Raw genomic sequence first — 22511 nt, forward strand, 5'->3', positions numbered from 1 at the left:
GCACCGGCCCGGATCCCGCACCGGCCCGGATCCCGCACCCCTCGGCCCGGATCCCGCACCGGCTCCCGCACCCCTCGGCCCGCACCGGACCGGATCCCGCACCCCTCGGCCCGGATCCCGCACCCCTCGGCCCGCACCCCGCGGCCCGCACCGGCCCGGATCCCGCACCCCTCGGCCCGCACCGGCCCGGATCCCGCACCCCTCGGCCCACACCGGACCGGCTCCCGCACCCCTCGGCCCGGATCCCGCACCCGTCGGCCCGCACCGGCCCGGATCCCACACCCCTCGGCCCGCACCCCACACCCCTCGGCCCGGATCCCGCACCGGACCGGCCCCCGCACCGGACCGGCCCGGCTCCCACACCCCTCGGCCCGCACCGGCCCGGATCCCACACCCCTCGGCCCGCACCGGCCCGGATCCCGCACCCCTCGGCCCGCGCCGGACCGGCACCCCGCACCCCTCGGCCCGCGCCGGCCCGGATCCCGCACCCCACGGCCCGCGCCGGCCCGGATCCCACACCCCTTGGCCCACACCCCTCGGCCCGCATCCCGCTCCCACACCCCTCGGCCCGCACCGGCCCGGATCCCGCACCCCTCGGCCCGCGCCGGCCCGGCTCTCGCACCCCTCGGCCCGCGCCGGCCCGGATCTCGCACCCCTCGGCCCGCGCCGGCCCGGATCTCGCACCCCTCGGCCCGCGCCGGCCCGGATCTCGCACCCCTCGGCCCGGATCCCGCACCCCTCGGCCCGCACCGGCCCGGATCCCGCACCCCTCGGCCCGCAACGGCCCGGATCCCGCACCCCTCGGCCCGCACCGGCCCGGATCCCACACCCCTCGGCCCGCACCGGCCCGGATCCCACACCCCTCGGCCCGCACCCCACACCCCTCGGCCCGCACCGGCCCGGATCCCACACCCCTCGGCCCGGATCCCACACCCCCACGGCCCGCACCGGCCCGGCCCGGATCCCACACCCCTTGGCCCACACCCCTCGGCCCGCACCGGCCCGGATCCCGCACCCCTCGGCCCGCACCGGCCCGGATCCCGCACCCCTCGGCCCGCACCGGCCCGGATCCCGCACCCCTCGGCCCGCACCGGACCGGCTCCCGCACCCCTCAGCCCGGATCCCGCACCGGCCCGGATCCCACACCCCTCGGCCCGCACCGGACCGGCTCCCGCACCCCTCAGCCCGGATCCCGCACCCCTCGGCCCGCACCGGACCGGCTCCCGCACCCCTCAGCCCGGATCCCGCACCCCACACCCCTCGGCCCGCACCGGACCGGCTCCCGCACCCCTCAGCCCGGATCCCGCACCGGCCCGGATCCCACACCCCTCGGCCCGCACCGGACCGGCTCCCGCACCCCTCAGCCCGGATCCCGCACCCCTCGGCCCGCACCGGCCCGGCTCCCGCACCCCTCAGCCCGGATCCCGCACCCCTCGGCCCACACCGGACCGGCTCCCGCGGCGGACCGGACCGGCTCCCGCGGCGGACCGGACCGGCTCCCGCGGCGGACCGGACCGGCTCCCGCGGCGGACCGGACCGGCTCCCGCGGCGGACCGGACCGGCTCCCGCGGCGGACCGGACCGGCTCCCGCGGCGGACCGGATGCATTTTGAATTTGTTTTGCGTCGAGATAATAACTTGCCTTTCTATCTTTTTGACCAAAATGGATAACTTATCCATATTTTTTTTTTTTAAAGAATATTTTATTGAAAATTTTTGGTCAACCATCACAGTACATTGTGTATCCTTTACACAATAATATAACCGTATAAATAACAATGACCTGTTTTATAAACAAAGAATAAATAATATAACAAAAACTAAAACTAAATGGCAACTGCCTTGTCTCAGATAAACACTCTCCAAAAATATGATTTAACAGTCCAACATACAATTATTTATAGCAACGACCTATACATAATATACTTATATATTAATAACCCTGAGACTCCTTCTGGTTCCTCCACCCCCCCCCCCCCCCCCCTCGGCTGCTGCTGCCGCCTTCTTCTTTTCCATTCCCTCTATCTTTCTGTGAGGTATTCGACGAACGGTTGCCACCGCCTGGCGAACCCTTGAGCCGATCCCCTGAGGACGAACTTAATCCGTTCTAGCTTTATAAACCCTGCCATGTCATTTATCCAGGTCTCCACCCCCGGGGGCTTGGCTTCCTTCCACATCAACAGTATCCTGCGCCGGGCTACTAGGGACGCAAAGGCCAAAACATCGGCCTCTCTCGCCTCCTGCACTCCCGGCTCTTGTGCAACCCCAAATATAGCTAACCCCCAGCTTGGTTCGACCTGGACCCCCACTACTTTCGAAAGCACCTTTGTCACCCCCACCCAGAACCCCTGAAGTGCCATATATATATATATATATATATATATATATATATATATATATATATATATATATATATATATATATATATATATATATATATATATATATATATATATATATATATATATATATATAAATAAATCCCCCACCCATGTCTTTGAGATTACTCTGTCCTGCACCTCATGCGTCGGGAGCTGCGGGAATTCCCTCACCTGCTGCCTCGCAAAAGCCCTCAGTTGCATATACCGGAATGCATTCCCTTGGGGCAACCCATATTTCTCGGTCAGCGCTCCCAGACTTGCAAAGTTCCCATCCACAAACAGATCTTTCAGTTGCGTTACTCCTGCTCTTTGCCATATTCCAAATCCCCCATCCATTCTCCCCGGGGCAAACCTATGGTTGTTTCTTATCGGGGACCCCACCAAGGCTCCCGTCTTTCCCCTATTCCGTCTCCGCTGTCCCCAAATTTTCAAAGTCGCCACCACCACCGGGCTTGTGGTGTATTTCTTCGGTGAGAACGGCAATGGGGCCGTCACCATAGCTTGTAGGTTAGTCCCCCTACAGGACACCCTCTCCAAACTCTTCCACGCCGCTCCGTCCTCTTCACCCATCCACTTACTCACCATTGAGATATTGGCGGCCCAGTAGTACTCACTTAGGCTCGGTAGTGCCAGCCCCCCCTATCCCTACTACGCTGTAAGAATCCCTTCCTCACTCTCGGGGTCTTCCCGGCCCACACAAAACTCATGATACTCTTTTCGATCCTTTTGAAAAAAGCCTGCGTGATCACCACCGGGAGGCACTGAAACACAAAGAGGAATCTCGGGAGGACTACCATTTTAACTGCCTGCACCCTCCCTGCCAGTGACAGGGATACCATGTCCCATCTCTTGAAGTCCTCCTCCATTTGTTCCACCAATCGCGTTAAATTTAACCTATGCAATGTACCCCAATTCTTGGCTATCTGGATCCCCAAGTAACGAAAGTCCCTCGTTACCTTCCTCAGCGGAAAGTCCTCTATTTCTCTGCTCTGCTCCCCTGGATGCACCACAAACAACTCACTTGTCCCCATGTTCAGTTTATATCCTGAGAATTCTCCAAACTCCCGAAGTGTCCGCATTATCTCTGGCATCCCCTCCGCCGGGTCCGCTACATATAACAAGTCATTCGCATACAGAGATACCCGGTGTTCTTCTCCTCCTCCAAGTACTCCCCTCCACTTTTTGGCACCCCTCAATGCTATTGCCAGGGGCTCAATCACCAGTGCAAACAGTAATGGGGACAGAGGGCATCCCTGCCTTGTCCCTCTATGGAGCCGAAAGTATGCAGATCCCCGTCCATTCGTGACCACACTCGCCACTGGGGCCCTATACAACAGCTGCACCCATCCAACATACTCATCTCCAAAACCAAATCTCCTCAGCACCTCCCACAAATAATCCCACTCCACTATCAAATGCTTTCTCGGCATCCATCGCCACCACTATCTCCGCTTCCCCCTCTGGTGGGGGCATCATTACCCCTAGCAGCCTCCGTATATTCGTATTCAGCTGTCTCCCCTTCACAAACCCAGTTTGGTCCTCATGGACCACCCTCGGGACACAATCCTCCATCCTCATTGCCATTACCTTGGCCAGAATCTTAGCGTCTACATTTAGGAGGGAAATAGGTCTATAGGACCCCGCATTGCAGCGGGTCCTTTTCCTTCTTTAGGAGAAGCGATATCGTTGCCTCAGACATTGTCGGGGGCAGCTGTCCCCTTTCCTTTGCCTCATTAAAGGTCCTCATCAGTAGCGGGGCGAGCAAGTCCACATATTTCCTGTAAAATTCAACTGGGAATCCATCCGGTCCTGGAGCCTTCCCCGCCTGCATGCTCCTAATTCCTTTCACTACTTCCTCTATTTCAATCTGTGCTCCCAGTCCCACCCTTTCCTGCTCCTCCACCGTGGGAAATTCCAGCCGGTCCAGAAAGCCCATCATTCTCTCCCTCCCATCCGGGGGTTGAGCTTCGTATAATTTTTTTATAAAATGCCTTGAACACTCCATTCACTCTCTCCACTCCCCGCTCCATCTCTCCTTCCTCATCCCTCACTCCCCCTATTTCCCTCGCTGCTCCCCTTTTCCTCAATTGGTGGGCCAGCAACCTGCTCGCCTTCTCCCCATATTCGTACTGTACACCCTGTGCCTTCCTCCACTGTGCCTCTGCAGTACCCGTTGTCAGCAAGTCAAATTCTACGTGTAGCCTTTGCCTTTCCCTGTACAGTCCCTCCTCCGGTGCCTCCGCATATTGCCTGTCCACCCTCAGAAGTTCTTGCAGCAACCGCTCCCGTTCCCTACTCTCCTGCTTTCCTTTATGTGCCCTTCTTGATATCAGCTCCCCTCTAACCACTGCCTTCAGCGCCTCCCAGACCACTCCCACCTGGACCTCCCCACTGTCATTGAGTTCCAAGTACTTTTCAATGCACCCCCTCACCCTTAGACACACACCCTCATCTGCCATTAGTCCCATGTCCATTCTCCAGGGTGGGCGCCCTTCTGTTTCCTCCCCTATCTCGAAGTCCACCCAATGTGGAGCGTGATCCGAAATGGCTATAGCCGTATACTCCGTTCCCCTCACCTTCGGGATCAACGCCCTTCCCAGCACAAAAAAGGTCTATTCGCGAATAGACTTTGTGGACATAGGAGAAAAACGAGAACTCCTTACTCCTAGGTCTGCTAAATCTCCACGGGTCTACTCCTCCCATCTGCTCCATAAAATCTTTAAGCACCTTGGCTGCTGCCGGCCTCCTTCCAGTCCTGGACCTCGACCTGTCCAGCCCTGGTTCCAACACCGTATTGAAATCTCCCCCCATTACCAACTTTCCCACCTCTAGGTCCGGGATGTGTCCTAGCATACGCCTCATAAAATTGGCATCATCCCAGTTCGGGGCATATACGTTTATCAAAACCACCGTCTCCCCCTGTAGTTTGCCACTCACCATCACGTATCTGCCCCAGCTATCCGCCACTATAGTCTTTGCCTCAAACATTACCCGCTTCCCCACTAATATAGCCACCCCCCTGTTTTTCGCATCTAGCCCCGAATGGAACACCTGCCCCACCCGACCTTTGCGTAGTCTCACCTGGTCTATCAGTTTCAAATGCGTTTCCTGTAACGTAACCACGTCTGCCTTAAGTTTCTTAAGGTGTGCGAGTACCCGTGCCCTCTTTATCGGCCCGTTCAGCCCTCTCACGTTCCACGTGGTCAGCCGGGTTGGGGGGCTTTTTACCCCCCCCCCTTGTCGATTCGCTCCTCACCCGGTTCCCACGCAGCTGTGTCCCCCCCAGGCGGTGCCCCCCCGCCCATCCCACCCCATACCAGCTCCCCCCTCTCACCAGCAGCAGCAGCCCAATAATTCTCCCCCCCCCCCCCCCCCCCCGCTAGATCCCCCACTAGCGTAGTTACACCCCCCATGTTGCTCCCAGAAGTCAGCAAACTCTGGCCGACCTCGGCTTCCCCCCATGACCTCGGCTCGCACCGTGCGACGCCCCCTCCTTCCTGCTTCCCTATTCCTGCCATGATTATCATAGCGCGGGAACCGAGCCCGCGCTTCCCCCTTGGCCCCGCCCCCAATGGCCAACGCCCCATCTCTTCCACCTCCTTTCCTTCCCCCACCACCTCCTGTGCAAGAGAGAAAAGTTACCACATCGCAGGATTAATAACATAAAACTCCTCTTTCCCCCCTTCTTCGCCCCCCATACTCGCCCCACCACTTTGTTTCAAACATTCTTTTTTTTAAAATAACCCGCTCATTCCAATTTTTCTTCCACGATAAAAGACCACGCCTCATCCGCCGTCTCAAAGTAGTGGTGCCTCCCTTGATATGTGACCCACAGTCTTGCCGGTTGCAGCATTCCGAATTTTATCTTCTTTTTGTGAAGCACCGCCTTGGCCCAATTAAAGCTCGCCCTCCTTCTCGCCACCTCCGCACTCCAGTCTTGATAAATGCGGATCACCGCGTTCTCCCATTTACTGCTCCAAGTTTTCTTTGCCCATCTGAGGACCATCTCTCTGTCCTTAAAACGGAGGAATCTCACCACTATGGCTCTAGGAATTTCTCCTGCTCTCGGTCCTCGCGCCATCACTCGGTATGCTCCCTCCACCTCCAGCGGACCCGCCGGGGCCTCCGCTCCCATTAACGAGTGCAGCATCGTGCTCACATATGCCCCGACGTCCGCCCCCTCCACACCTTCAGGAAGACCAAGAATCCTGAGGTTGTTCCTCCTTGCGTTGTTCTCCAGTGCCTCCAACCTTTCCACACATCGTTTATGGTGTGCCTCGTGCATCTCCGTCTTCACCACCAGGCCCTGTATGTCGTCCTCATTCTCGGCAGCCTTTGCCTTCACGACCCGAAGCTCCCGCTCCTGGGTCTTTTGCTCCTCCTTTAGCCCTTCGATCGCCGGTAATATCGGGGCCAACAGCTCTTTCTTCATTTCCTTTGAGTTCTTCCATGCAGCGTTTCAAAAACTCGTGTTGTTCAGGGCCCCATGTTAAACTGCCACCTTCCGACGCCATCTTGCTTTTTGCTTGCCTTCCTTGCCGCTGCTCTAAAGGATCCACCGCAATCCGGCCACCTTCCTCTCCTTTTTTCATCCGTATCCAGGGGGGATTCCCTTCTGGTTCACCGCACAGTACTTTTAGCCGTTAAAATTGCCGTTGGGGCTCTTATTAAGAGCCCAAAAGTCCGTTACACCTGGAGCTGCCGAAACGTGCGACTCAGCTGGTCATCGCCGCACCCGGAAGTCAACTTATCCATATTAAATATTGGTCCTTTCTCCCAGCTTATCTATAGTCGTCTGTAAAATCTTTATATCCTCTTCAGTGCCTGCTTTGCCACCCATTTTAGCTCCAAATTTCGCTATTTTACACTGTCTCTGCTTGCAGATCATTTATATAGATTGTAAACAGTGGAGATCCAAGAACTGACCCCTGCGGCCCCCCCGAGGACTGACCCCTGCGGCCCCCCCCGAGGACGGACCCCTGCGGCCCCCCCCGAGGACGGACCCCTGCGGCACCCCCCGAGGACGGACCCCTGCGGCACCCCCGAGGACGGACCCCTGCGGCCCCCCCGAGGACGGACCCCTGCGGCCCCCCCGAGGACGGACCCCTGCATCACCCCCGAGGACGGACCCCTGCGGCACCCCCGAGGACGGACCCCTGCGGCACCCCCCGAGGACGGACCCCTGCGGCACCCCCCGAGGACGGACCCCTGCGGCACCCCCCCGAGGACGGACCCCTGCGGCACCCCCCCGAGGACGGACCCCTGCGGCACCCCCCCCGAGGACGGACCCCTGCGGCACCCCCCCGAGGACGGACCCCTGCGGCACCCCCGAGGACTGACCCCTGCGACACCCGAGGACGGACCCCTGCGGCCCCCCCCCCCCCCGAGGACGGACCCCTGCGGCACCCCCCCGAGGACGGACCCCTGCGGCACCCCCGAGGACTGACCCCTGCGACACCCGAGGACGGACCCCTGCGGCCCCCCCCCCCCCCGAGGACGGACCCCTGCGGCCCCCCCGAGGACGGACCCCTGCGGCCCCCCCCAAGGACGGACCCCTGCGGCACCCCCGAGGACGGACCCCTGCGACCCCCGAGGACGGACCCCTGCGACCCCCCCGAGGACGGACCCCTGCGACCCCCCCGAGGACGGACCCCTGCGGCACGCCCGAGGACGGACCCCTGCGGCACGCCCGAGGACGGACCCCTGCGGCACCCCCGGGGACTGACCCCTGCGACACCCCCGGGGACTGACCCCTGCGACACCCCCGGGGACGGACCCCTGCGACACCCCCGGGGACGGACCCCTGCGGCCCCCCCCGAGGACGGACCCCTGCGGCCCCCCCCCGAGGACGGACCCCTGCGGCCCCCCCCCGAGGACGGACCCCTGCGGCCCCCCCCGAGGACGGACCCCTGCGGCCCCCCCCCCGAGGACGGACCCCTGCGGCCCCCCCCCCGAGGACGGACCCCTGCGGCCCCCCCCCGAGGACGGACCCCTGCGGCCCCCCCCGAGGACGGACCCCTGCGGCCCCCCCCCCGAGGACGGACCCCTGCGGCCCCCCCCCCCCCGAGGACGGACCCCTGCGGCCCCCCCCGAGGACGGACCCCTGCGGCCCCCCCCCCCCCGAGGACGGACCCCTGCGGCACCCCCCCGAGGACGGACCCCTGCGGCACCCCCCGAGGACGGACCCCTGCGGCACCCCCGGGGACTGACCCCTGCGACACCCCCGGGGACTGACCCCTGCGGCACCCCCGGGGACTGACCCCTGCGGCACCCCCGGGGACTGACCCCTGCGGCACCCCCGGGGACTGACCCCTGCGGCACCCCCGGGGACTGACCCCTGCGGCACCCCCGGGGACTGACCCCTGCGACACCCCCGGGGACGGACCCCTGCGATGCCCGCTTGTTACAGTTTGCCAGCCAGAGAAGGACCCATTTACCCGACCCTCTGCCGCCCGTCAGTCAGCCAGTCCTCAATCCAATCATGTACTCTACCCCCCGTCCCAGCGATCTCCCCTTCTGGATCAGAAGCTGGTCTCTAACTGGCAGAGTGCAGGATTCTAACAGCAGCCGGTTCCCCAATAGAACAGAGGGTAGAATGTGATCAGCTAATGAATTACTTTTGGTAGTTGTCATAATGGGAACATCCTTCCTCCTCCCTTTTCCTATCCCCTTTCGCTGAAGGCACCGGTTCATCCTGGAGCTCGAATCCAACACTTTCTCCGAGATTACAACATTGGTTGCACTTTAAAATGACTCATTTGGCTAGAAAGTACTGTGGGATGTCTTGAAGCAGTGAAAGGCACTACAAAAAAGTCCATGCCTCGGTCTCCAATCCAAGGTGTACCAGGGCAACAATCCCTGGCCTTGCTGGGATTCGGTCCCATCTTCGGGTACCCTTTAGCCAGTAACTATCATTGGCTGAGATCAGCTAATTAATGACAGTGAGGATCATTCCTGGGGTCTGAATGCTTGCTATAGCCCAGGTACTCACTTGTGAAACCCATCTAGCCAACTGAGTGAAGGGGCCAAACATGTCAACAGATCTCCCTTCCTACCTTGTCATCCTTGGGGGTTCTGGTTATGTCGAATGCATTGTATACTTCCTGGCTCCACTGAGTGCCGAGTGCCGGAAGTTCAAATGATTGCGGCTCCACCAAACCGTAGTTCGCCTTCAGTTCCAGCTGCGGAGCCTCTGGAGGAACTTTCTGGAAGTAACTTGAAAGAAAAACAATGGATGACAATAAAAATGAGTCTTCCTTAGCTGCCTCATGTCTGTGACACAAACAGCATTCCTGGGAGATTCAGGAAAGCTCCTCTTGGTTTATCATAGTTAGTCAGCTCTCTAAACACCTACTTGCTGTGAAAGAGTCCCCAGCTCCAGGGCTTCCTGCAGCTCAATAGGAACACAAGAAGCAGAGGCTAAAATCGGAGTAACAGGGCTCCAGCCAGCCAGATTGAAGTGCGAATTCAATGAAGCTCCCACACAGCTGTTTCTTCCTCCCACTCTTACATGTGTAAGTTAGAAGACTGCAGAGAACTCCGAAAAGCATCAGGGATCCCCAAGCATTCTCAATGTTGACAACCCCGAAGTGGGAATCAAATGAACAAGTCCTTTATAGCTGCATATATTAGGAAGAGGCACACAGTCACCAATATACCAGCTCCAAGGTCCTCTCACAATAACCCCCCCCGGCCAAAACCCCCTCCAATCGCCCCTTAATAACCCCCCTCCCCCCGGCCAAAACCCCCTCCAATCGCCCCTTAATAACCCCCCTCCCCCCGGCGACACACACACACACACACCCCCATGCTCCAAGAGACCATTTGTTTTCCCGAATAAATGGTTTAAACTTTGCATGCTTGAACGGGCATTTCCAGTCATGTGGCAGCGGCCAGTTTCACATAATATCTTGTTACTGTACCGGACCAGACCCCAACTCTTGGTACGATACCGGACCAGACCCCAACATTTGTTAGGACACCGTTGGGATGGTGTGGGAAGACTGAGTCACAGATTTCACAGAATTTACAGTGCAGAAGGAGGCCATTCGGCCCATCGAGTCTGCACCGGCTCTTGGAAAGAGCAACCTACCCAAGGTCCACACCTCCACCCTATCCCCATAACCCAGTAACCCCACCCAACACTATGGGCAATTTTGGACACTAAGGGCAATTTAGCATGGCCAATCCACCTAACGTGCACATCTTTGGACTGTGGGAGGAAACCGGAACCGGAGCACCCGGAGGAAACCCACGCACACACGGGGAGGATGTGCAGACTCCGCACAGACAGTGATCCAAGCCGGAATCGAACCTGGGACCCTGGAGCTGTGAAGCAATTGTGCTATCCACAAGGCTACCGTGCTGCCCCAAAGTCACCCAAAGTGGGGTAATGTCTATTTAATTGTTATTGTATATTCTCTTTTTGCACTATGTTAATGTTCACTCTATTTTGTTTTGTTATTATTGTTACAAACCGTTTTATTATGAAAAATTCTGCAGGACTTCCGGTTGCGGCTATGCCTGGGTAGGTCGCAAGTTCAGCAGCTCCCGCCAAGAACGGACTTTTGGGCCCTTTCGAGGAGCCCCAGTGGCACTTGGTTTAGGGGCTGTTTAGCACAGGGCTAAATCGCTGGCTTTGAAAGCAGACCAAGGCAGGCCAGCAGCACGGTTCAATTCCCGTACCAGCCTCCCCGAACAGGCGCCGGAATGTGGCGACTAGGGGCTTTTCACAGTAACTTCATTTGAAGCCTACTTGTGACAATAAGCGATTTTCATTTTAATTTAATTTTCACTTGGACGACAATTCCCGGTGTGGGAAGGCAGCAGTAAGGTTCCCCCAGCATTGTATGGAGTAGACCAGGAGTGGAGCGATTAAAAAAAGTGGTTTTGGAGCAGAGAGGAGAGCGGGTGCGGAAAAGTAAGATGGCGGCTGGTGGAGACCAGGCAGCCTGGGCGCAATGGTCGTGGGAGCAGCAGGAGTTCCTGAAAAGCTGCTTTGCGGAGCTGAAAGCAGAAATGCTGGCCCCAATGAAGGCGTCGATAGAAAAGCTGGTGGAGACCCAGAAGGCCCAAGGGGCGGCGATTAGAGAGGTGCAGCAGAAAGCCTCTGAAAACGAGGACGAGATTCTGGGCCTGGCGGTGAAAGTGGAGGCGCACAAGGTGCTGCACAAGATGTGGCAGGAAAAGTTCGAGGACCTGGAGAATAGGTCGAGGAGGAAGAATCTCCGGATTCTGGGTCTCCCTGAAGGGGTGGAGGGGTCCGACGTGGGGGCATATGTAGCCACAATGCTGGACACGTTAATGGGCGCAGGAGCCTACCCGCGGCTCTTGGAGTTGGATGGGGCTCACAGAGTCCTGGCAAGGAGGTCTAAAACCAATGAGCCGCCAAGGGCTGTAGTGGTGAGGTTTCACTGCTTCATGGACAGGGAGTGCATCCTGAGATGGGCGAAGGAGGAACGGAGCAGCAGGTGGGAGACTACGGAGATCCGTATTCATCAAGGCTGGAGTGCAGGGCTGGCTAAGAAGAGGGCTGGATTCAACCGGGCCAAGGCCGTGCTCCACCGAAAGGGGGTGAAGTTCGGGCTGTTGCAGCCAGCGCGACTGTGGGTCACTTTTCAAGATCGCCACCATTATTTTGATACGCCGGATGAGGCGTGGACCTTTATACAAAACGAGAAGTTGGACTCGAACTAAGGGTTTGATGTGGGGTTGGGTTTGTTTTTTCGTTTTTGTGTGGGAAAGCTGGAGAGTGGAAAGGGGTGAGTGGATGTGATATGTGGGTTTTGTGGGTCTGTGGGCATCGGTACTGTTTTGCCAGTCCCCGTGCACGAGGGGGGGGGGGGGGGGGGGGGGGGCGGCAGGGGGCCATGGGGGACTGGGGTGAGGTTGTAGGAGAAAGGAGCCGCACCATAGGGGGCGGGGCCAGCCCAGGTGGAAAACTCGGCTTTTTCCTGCGCTGAGGAAGGGGGGGCGGGGTGCTTACATCAGCCCGGGGGGGGATTCCACACGGGGGGGCCGTTGGCAAAGGCGGGAGCGACCAGGGTCAGGAGTCAGCTGACTTACGGGAGTACAATGGGGCGAGCAGGGGGGAGGGCTAGACGGTGGTCTAGCTGTGGGGCGGGGAGGGGGGTGGAAACTGGGTTGCTGCTGTACTGATCGAAGGGGAGCTGGAGGTAAAAGGGAGAGTCGGGGCTGGGGCACGGGGAGAGGTTGGTGGGGGAGATAGTAAGGGTGGACAGGAGCTATGCAGAGGCCCCCGAAGAGGGGCTGCTGAGGGAGCGACGGAACCTCCAAACAGAATTTGATTTATTGACCATGGGGAAAGCAGAGGCTCAGTGGAGGAAAATGCAGGGGGCAGTGTATGAGTATGGGGAGAAGGCGCGTCGGATGCTGGCGCATCAGCTACGTAAGAGGGAGGCGGCGAGGGAGGTTGGAGGAATCAGGGATGGGGGGGGGGGGGGGGAAATATGGTGCGAAGTGCGGTTAAAATAAATGAGGTATTTAGGGATTTCTCTGGGGGCGTGGACAAGTTAGAGGCCCCGGAAAGGGGGGGGGGGGGGGGGGGGATGCGGCGGTTCTTAGATCAACTGAGGTTCCCGAGGGTGGAGGAAGAGCAGGTGGCTGGCCTGGGGGCCCCGATGGGGCTGGAGGAGCTGGTTAAGGGATTGGGGAGCATGCAGGCAGGCAAGGCCCCAGGACCGGATGGGTTCCCGGTTGAATTTTATGGGAAGTACGTGGATCTGTTGGGCCCGTTGCTGGGGAGAACCTTCAATGAGGCGAGGGAGGAAGGGACTCTGCCCCAACAATGTCTCGGGCGCTGATCTCGCTGACTCTCAAGCAGGACAAGGACCCACTGCAGTGTGGTTCGTATAGGCCGATCTCACTCCTTAACGTAGATGGCAAGTTGCTGGCGAAGGTCCTCGCTACGAGGATTGAGGATTGTGTCCCGGGAGTGATACATGAGGGCCAGACAGGGTTTGTGAAGGGCAGACAGTTAAAAGCGAATGTGCGGAGGATCCTGAATGTGATTATGATGCCCTCAGTGGGAGGGGAAGCGGAGGTGGTGGCGGCTATGGCCGCGGAGAAAGCCTTTGATCGGGTGGAGTGGGAGTACCTATGGGAAGTGCTTAGCAGGTTTGGGTTCGGGGAAGGGTTCATAGGGTGGGTCAGGTTGTTATACAGGGCCCCAGTGGCGAGCGTGTCTACGAACCGGCGGAGATCGGAAGGTTTCAGATTGTACCGGGGGACGAGACAGGGGTGTCCCCCGTCCCCTTTGCTGTTCGCGCTGGCAATTGAGCCACTGGCCATGGCATTAAGGGAGTCTAGGAACTGGAGGGGGTTGGTCCGTGGAGGGGAGGAACACCGGGTGCCGTTGTATGCTGATGACCTATTGTTGTATATTGCAGATCCAGTGGAGGGGATGGCGGAGGTCATGCGGATCCTTAGGGAGTTTGGGGACTTCTCGGGCTACAAGCTCAACGTGGGGAAGAGTGAGTTCTTTGTAGTGCAGGCGGGGGGCCAGGAAAGGGGGCTAGAGGAGCTGCCGTTGAAGAGGGCGGAGAGGAGTTTTCGATACCTGGGTATCCAGGTAGCTAGGAGCTGGGGGGCCCTGCGTAAGCTTAATTTGACACGGTTGGTGGACCAGATGGTGGAAGACGTTAGGAGATGGGATGTGTTGCCACTTTCCCTGGCGGGTAGGGTGCAGTCGGTCAAGATGACGGTCCTCCCGAGGTTCTTGTTCGTGTTCCAGTGCCTGCCCATCCTAATCCCCAAGGCTTTTTTTAAGCGGGGGTATTATGGGGTTTGTATGGGCGAGCAAGACCCCGAGGGTGAAGAGGGTGTTTTTGGAGCGCAGTCGGGACAGGGGCGGGCTGGCACTGCCAAATCTGTGGGGCTATTATTGGGCAGCTAAAGTGGCGATGATCCGTAAATGGGTAATGGAGGGAGAGGGGGGGGGGGGCGTGGAAGAGGCTAGAGGCGGCGTCGTGTGGGTACTAGCTTGGGGCGCTGGTGATGGCACCGTTGCCGCTACCGCCGACGAGGTACACCACGAGCCCGGTGGTGGCGGCGACATTGAAGATCTGGGGGCAGTGGAGGCGACATAGGAGTGAGGTGGAAGCCTCAATTTGGTCCCCGATGCGGGATAATCATAGGTTTGTGCCGGGCAGGATGGATGGGGGGTTCCTAAGTTGGCATCGGGCAGGAATTAAAAGGATAGGGGACCTGTTTATAGATAGGACTTTTGCTAGCCTGGGGGCGCTGGAGGCGAAACTTGGGTTGTCTCCCGGAAACGCTTTTAGATATATGCAAGTGAGGGCGTTTGAGAGACGGCAAATGAGGGAATTTTCGCTACTTCCAGCACGAAGGATTCAGGACAGGGTGATTTTGGGTGTATGGGTTGGAGAAGGCATGGTCTCGGCGATTTATCAGGAGCTGCAGGAAGCGGAGGAGGCCTCGGTGGAGGAGTTGAAGGGCAAGTGGGAGGAGGAGCTCGGGGAGGAGCTGGATGAGGGTCTGTGGGCTGATGCCCCGGGCAGGGTCAATTCCTCCTCCTCATGCGCCAGGCTCAGTCTAATACAGTTCAAAGTAGTACATAGGGCGCATATGATGGGCAAAGAGGAGTAGGTTTTTTGGGGTGGAGGACAGATGTGAGAGATGTTCGGGGAGCCCAGCGAATCACGGCCATATGTTCTGGACGTGCCCGGCGCTGGATGGGTTCTGGAGAGGCTTTACGAGGGCTATGTCCAAAGTTGTGAACACCCGGGTCAAGCTAAGCTAGGGAATAGCACTATTTGGGGTATCGGACGAGCCGGGAGTGCAGGAGCTGAAACAGGCCGGAGTTCTGGCCTTTGCGTCCCTGGTAGCCCAGCGGAGGATCCTACTAATGTGGAAAGATGCAAAGCCCCCCGAGCGTGGAAGCTTGGATCAATGACATGGCAGGGTTCATTAAGTTGGAGAGGATAAAGTTTGCCTTGCGAGGGTCTGTGCAGGGGTTCTCCAGGCAGTGGCAACCGTTCCTAGACTCTCGCGGAACGCTAGATGGGGGTCGAAACAGCAGCAACCCGGGGGGTGGGGTGGGGGGGGTTTGGTTTATGTTTTTGTTAAAAGGGGACATTTTCCTCAGTTTTGTATTTATTGGTTAAATAGGGTTAATGTAGCCTTGTTTGGTTTCCTATGTACAATATTGTTTTTCTTTCTTCCTGGAGTGTTTGGTTGAAAATTGTTGAAATGTTAAATAAACGTATTTTTAAAAAAATTCTGCACAACCTTAATAAAAATATATATTTTTAAAACACTTGTTAGGGCACTGGGCCAGACCCCAGCCCTTGTTAGGGCACTGGGCCAGACCCCAGCCCTTGTTAGGGCACTGGGCCAGACCCCAGTCCTTGTTAGGGCACTGGTCCAGACCCCAGCCCTTGTTAGGGCACTGGGCCAGACCCCAGCCCTTGTTAGGGCACTGGGCCAGACCCCAGCCCTTGTTAGGGCACTGGGCCAGACCCCAACACTTGGTACGATACCGGACCAGACCCCAACACTTGGTACGATACCGGACCAGACCCCAACACTTGGTACGATACCGGACCAGACCCCAACACTTGGTACGATACCGGACCGGACCCCAACACTTGGTACGATACCGGACCGGACCCCAACACTTGGTACGATACCGGACCGGACCCCAACACTTGGTACGATACCGGACCAGACCCCAACACTTGGTACGATACCGGACCAGACCCCAACACTTGGTACGATACCGGACCAGACCCCAACACTTGGTACGATACCGGACCAGACCCCAACACTTGGTACGATACCGGACCAGACACCAACACTTGGTACGATACCGGACCAGACCCCAACACTTGGTACGATACCGGACCAGACCCCAACACTTGTTAGGACACCGGATCAGACCCCAACACTTGGTACGATACCGGACCAGACCCCAACACTTGGTACGATACCGGACCAGACCCCAACACTTGGTACGATACCGGACCAGACCCCAACACTTGGTACGATACCGGACCAGACCCCAACACTTGGTACGATACCGGACCAGACCCCAACACTTGGTACGATACCGGACCAGACCCCAACACTTGGTACGATACCGGACCAGACCCCAACACTTGTTCGGATACGGGACAAGAATCCCAAACAATCTTTTTAAATTTGTAAATCTGCAAGGAAAGGATACTTCACCCAGGGAGTGATAACTCTGACCATTAGATATCTTTTATGTTAAAACAAACTTTAGTTTAAACACAGAATTAACCATTTAAAGATCAAAGAAATAGCCTTACAATTAACAGTGCAAAGTTCTTAAACAAATGGAAAAACTTGAAGAAAACAGCCCCCCCCCCCCCCCCAGTTAATGTCCAGTAATATTCTTTGGGGACAGGATCCTTGTGACTCCTGTTCAGCATTAATGTGGTAGACTCATAACTACCCTGCAAGTGACCCAGCAAAGTCACTCAGTTGTATAATCCCATGGCAACTGGTAATGAACTATATTCACTGACTAGGTTGGCATTTAAAAAGAAACTCACATGAACCCGTTCTCTCTCTGACACTTTTCCAAGGTGTTTCTGATATAGGACCCCAACTTCCTGAAGAACACATGCTCGGATGGCTTGGCTGTAGACCCAGCTCCCTTTGTTTGACCATATTCCTTGCACAGAGCTTCTGCCTTGGAATAATCTGCAGGAATGAAAAGCAAAAGGATGGTGGAGGAAACTACACACCAAACTTTAATGTGCTACTCACAGTTGGGTAAAGGTAGAAAACCTGGCAAATACCTTCTACCTCGATAACAACAGTGAAATAATTGGCTGGCAGAATGAGGACTGTGTGAAGTTTAGATCTACTGTGGTGAGTCAGGTCGATGCTGAGAACGGAAATCTTCCACACTTCGGATAGTCAGATAACTTGAAGCACCTCCAGGTTAGATACAGGAGAGGAAAGCTCTGCATCAGCAGAACAGGTCTTATCGTGACATGCTTCTATTTACCGTGAGCCCTCATAGTCTGATTGCAAATGGGCTTCCAGAGAAATGGGCCCCATGTCGACATGGGACTGGATTGAAGCTATCCGAACTCATCTCACATCAATCTGGCCTTGACTGCTTTTTTATTTATTCATGGCATGTGGGTGTGGCCGACTCGGCCAGCATTTGTCAATTCCTAATTGCCCTCGAGAAGGTGGTGGCGACCCGTTTTCCTGAATCACTGCAGGCCCTGTGGTTTTCCAGTTCCAGGATTTTGGAAGGAACAGAGACAATTCCAAGTCAGGATGGTGAGTGGCTTGGAGGTGAACTTATAGGGGGTGGTGGTCCCATGCATTTGCTGCCTTTGTCCTTCCAGGTGGTAGAGGTGACAAGTTTGGATGGTGTTGCCGAAGGAGCCTGGAGTTCTTGCAGTGCATCTTGTAGACGGTACACACTGCTGCCTGGGTGGTGGAGGAAGTGAATATTTGTGGATGGGGTGCCATTCAAGTGGGCTGCTTTGTCCTGGATGGTGTTAAGCTACTTGAGTATTGTTGGAGCTGCACTCATCCAGGCAAGTGGGGAGTATTACATTACACTCCTGATTTGTGTCTTGTCGGTGGACAGGCTTGGAGGACGCAAGAATTGAATTACTTCTGGAGAATTCCTAGCCTTTGTCCTGCTCTTGCAGCCACAGTATTTATATGGCTAGTCCAATCCAGGGTGTTGATAGTAGGGGATTCAGTGATGGCAGCACGGTAGCATAGTGGTTAGCACTGTTGCCTCACAGCTCCAGGGTTCCAGGTTCGATTCTCGACTAGGGTCACTGTCTGTGTGGAGTCTGCACGTTCTCCCGGTGTCTGTGTGGATTTCCTCCGGGCGCTCCGATTTCCTCCCACAAGTGCTTGTTAGGTGAATTGGACATTCCGAATTCTCCCTCCCATGTACCCGGACAGGCGCCGGAGTGTGGCGACGCGGGGCTTTTCAGTTACTTCATTCTTTGATGCACACACAACACAGGCCTGGAGGGGTTGATCTCCTGGGAGAGCCACAGGGTTCTGACAGTCTTAGTCTGGTTGAAGCCTGGCTGTGCACCACACAATATCTGCAGTATCCCAGTAAACCCCCTCCCCAGGATTCTACCCATGGTGGGGGAAGCAGCCAATCAGGTCAGCAGAATTTGGGATAAGTTCTAGAGCCCAAAGATCATTTCAGAGCCAATCCTGAATTAGCCCCCACTGGGCAGATGTTACATTTATCGTTTCAGCTCTATTCACACACAAAACCGATTCCATGAAACAGGCACCGTACCCACGGTCAGTATGCATGAAGGATGTCTATCCAGCTGTGAGTGTTGACCTGAAAAGGTGCAATATGACTTTTGGATGAGCCTAGGTTCATTCCAGTCCAGAGTACCAGACACAATCCCTATGGAGTTAATAATGATCCCTTCTTTATACTCACACTTCTCTGCTTCTTGTAGCGATCGGATGGCTTCTCCACATTTGTCACTGGCCAGCAGGGTCTGGCCATGGTAACAGTATGCCTGTAAATAATAAATATGCAATACTGACTTGATGTAAAATCCACATACTGCTCGACACCTCTTAAAAATGACCAGATTGTTTTATGTTGGCAAGTACCAAACCCTTGAGGGGGTGCTCTCTCCACTGATTGATGATGTTGAGTACTCCGCCTGCTACCCCCATCACTGCTACACATCCCGCCTCTCCCCAAGTACAGCAGGTTACCACAAGCAAACCTCCTACAAGATCCTGTGGCCGTTTAAAATGGCCACCCGCAAAGAGTGATGGGAAATTTGGCCAAGCTTGACACAGACAGGCTGCAGCCTGCAAATATACAAACTGTAGCTCAGATTATGCAGAAACAAACACAGGAAAAAGGCCATTAATGGCCACTTCAGGAACAATAGAACTATCCTGTCCATCACAGTGGCCCCCGGTTTCTCATGGTTGTCAATCCTACTATGCAGTCTGCACCAGTGGTGAACATTACATTACTGTTAAGTGAATCAGTCTCACACACATTTCTTCTCATCCAACAGAGCCTTCAATAACAGTCTACTTAGGCAGGGAAATAAAATCTGCAAGAAAGTGCTACTCTTCTCAGACCATCATGTCCAATTCCGCATTCCAGGGATTTAATGAGCTGGCACTGAACACGACAGCATCAGAAAATTAGCAACCTTGTGTTTGAACTTGCAGGTTTAACACTTACATAAGCCAGGTAGAAGGAGTTTTTGAGCTGTAAATACTTCCTCCATTTTGCTGTATAGATTGGATCCAAGGTGGTAAGAGTGTGATCTGAAGAAAGATGATCAGATGTAAGGCACCATCTTCAAACAAATTCAGTGAAAGCCCTGCCTATTTCAGTGAGGGTTCAGCAGGTTTATCCAGTGAGTAGCAGAGCTGCGGAGATCATGGAGGTGCCAGATTCAATCTTTAATCTGTACCACATGAGCTGATCTCAGTGGGGTTTCAGCGAGTGGGCTACGAGAGACCTGGTGAATGTGGTTTATTTAGACTTTCAGAAGGCTTTCGACAAGGTCTCACATAGCAGATTAATATGTAAAGTTAAAGCACATGGGATTGTGGGTAGTGTTTTGAAATGGATAGAAAGTCGATTTCAGCGGGAGCGGTGCGCAAGTGATTTCTGGGAGGTAAGTTTATCCTTTTAAAAAAACACTTTTCTGTTTTATTTTTTTCGACCCGCGGAGTTCTGGGAAGACACCCCCCCCCAACCAATAAATTCTGGTGGAGAGGAAACCCGAGACACTACACGTGTAGTGTCTCCCACCCGCCCACCTCCTCCAACCTAATAATAAGACCCATTGGTGTGAGGTAAGTGCCATATTATATTATTATATTATATTATTAGCATTGTGCAGGTCAAGGTTCGGAGGTGGAGGAGAAGTCTCTGTCAGGGAGAGAACCTGAGAACATCTAAGACACTCAGAAGGTAAGTAAGTGATTTTTACTCATTTTTACTTTTATACCTTTTTCAAATTGTGTGTGTCGGGGGGAAACTGAAGTGACATCAGAAAAGCTGTGGCCTGAGTGGCTGGTTGGGAATCTACACTAAATTAAAAAAATTAAGCATTGGTAACTAATTAAACATAATTACTTAATTATAATTTAGAGGGGTATCTAAACCAGAGATCGGAGAGTACTATATTTAGCTTTCGCATTTCTATTAGAAATCTAGTGCTAGGAAACAGATAGTTAACAGTAACTTTGAAATTTAAAAAAATATTTAAAATGTTTTTTTTTTTTTTAATTTTAATTTTAATTAATTGACGCAATGTCAGTTAGAGGCGTGCAGTGCTCTGACTGAGAGATGTGGCAGGTCCGGGAGGCTTCCAGCGTCCCGGATGGCTTCATCTGCAGAAAGTGCACCCAACTGGAGCTTCTCACAGACCGCATGGTTCGGTTGGAGCAGCAATTGGATGCACTTAACTTATAGAATTTACAGTGCAGAAGGAGGCCATTCGGCCCATCGAGTCTGCACCGGCTCTTGGAAAGAGCACCCTACCCAAGTTCAGCACCTCCACCCTATCCCCATAACCCAGTAACCCCACCCAACACTAAGGGCAATTTTGGACACTAAGGGCAATTTATCATGACCAATCCACCTAACCCGCACATCTTTGGACTGTGGGAGGAAACCGGAGCACCCGGAGGAAACCCACGCACACACGGGGAGGATGTGCAGACTCCGCACAGACAGTGACCCAAGCCGGGAATCGAACCTGGGACCCTGGAGCTGTGAAGCAATTGTGCTATCCACAAGGCTACCATGCAGGTGGCGGAAAGCGTCATAGATCACAGTTATGTAAATGTGGTCACACCCAAGGTGCAGGCAGAGAAATGGGTGACCAGAAAGGGCAGGCAGTCAGTGCAGGAATCCCCTGTGGTTGTCCCCCTCTCGAACAGGTATACCCCTTTGGATACTGTCGGGGGGGATAGCCTATCAGGGGAAAACAGCAGCAGCCAGAGCAGTGGCACCACGGCTGGCTCTGATGTTCAGAAGGGAGGGTCAAAGCGCAGAAGAGCAATAGTAATAGGGGACTCTATAGTCAGGGGCACAGATAGGCGCTTCTGTGGACGTGAAAGAGGCTCCAGGATGGTATGTTGCCTCCCTGGTGCCAGGGTCCAGGATGTCTCCGAATGGGTAGAGGGCATCCTGAAGGGGGGGGGGGGGGGCAAACAGGCAGAGGTCGTTGTACATATTGGTACTAACGACATAGGCAGGAAGGGGCATGAGGTCCTGCAGCAGGAGTTCAGGGAGCTAGGCAGAAAGTTAAAAGACAGGACCTCTAGGGTTGTAATCTCGGGATTACTCCCTGTGCCACGTGCCAGTGAGGCTAGAAATAGGAAGATAGAGCAGCTAAACACGTGGCTAAACAGCTGGTGTAGGAGGGAGGGTTTCCATTATCTGGACCACTGGGAGCTCTTCCGGGGCAGGTGCGACCTGTATAAGAAGGACGGGTTGCATCTAAACCGGAGAGGCATAAATATCCTGGCCACGAGGTTTGCTAGTGTCACACGGGAGGGTTTAAACTAGTATGGCACGGGGGTGGGCATGGGAGCAATAGGTCAGAAGGTGAGAGCATTGAGGGAGAACTAGGGAATAGGGCCAGTGGGGCTCTGAGGCAGAGCAGACAGGGAGAAGTTGCTGAACACAGCGGGTCTGGTGGCCTGAAGTGCAAATGTTTTAATGCAAGAAGTATTACAGGTAAGGCAGAAGAACTTAGAGCTTGGATTAGTACTTGGAACTATGATGTTGTTGCCATTACAGAGACCTGGTTGAGGGAAGGGCAGGACTGGCAGTTAAACGTTCCAGGATTTAGATGTTTCAGGCAGGATAGAGGGGGATGTAAAAGGGGAGGCGGAGTTGCGCTACTGGTTCGGGAGAATATCACAGCTGTACTGCGGGAGGGCACCTCAGAGGGCAGTGAGGCTATATGGGTAGAGATCAGGAATAAGAAGGGCGCAGTCACAATGTTGGGGGTTTACTACAGGCCTCCCAACAGCCAGCGGGAGATAGAGGAGCAGATAGGTAGACAGATTTTGGAAAAGAGTAAAAACAACAGGGTTGTGGTGATGGGAGACTTCAACT

At 55.4% G+C, this 22511-nt stretch overlaps 1 protein-coding gene across 1 annotated transcript in view; it reads right to left on the reverse strand.

Moving 5' to 3' along the window:
- Nucleotides 1-22511, reverse strand: part of brox (BRO1 domain and CAAX motif containing) — a 73920-nt gene that overhangs the window by 6986 nt on the left and 44423 nt on the right. Inside the window, exons 8-11 of the mRNA XM_072500264.1 lie at nucleotides 19611-19696; nucleotides 18837-18918; nucleotides 16939-17089; nucleotides 9436-9595 (exon numbers count right to left, since the gene is read on the reverse strand). Coding sequence (XP_072356365.1) covers nucleotides 9436-9595; nucleotides 16939-17089; nucleotides 18837-18918; nucleotides 19611-19696 — 479 coding nt within the window. The remainder of the gene's footprint in view (nucleotides 1-9435; nucleotides 9596-16938; nucleotides 17090-18836; nucleotides 18919-19610; nucleotides 19697-22511) is intronic.

Source organism: Scyliorhinus torazame, chromosome 4, assembly GCF_047496885.1.
Source record: "Scyliorhinus torazame isolate Kashiwa2021f chromosome 4, sScyTor2.1, whole genome shotgun sequence".
Lineage (NCBI taxonomy): Eukaryota > Metazoa > Chordata > Chondrichthyes > Carcharhiniformes > Scyliorhinidae > Scyliorhinus > Scyliorhinus torazame.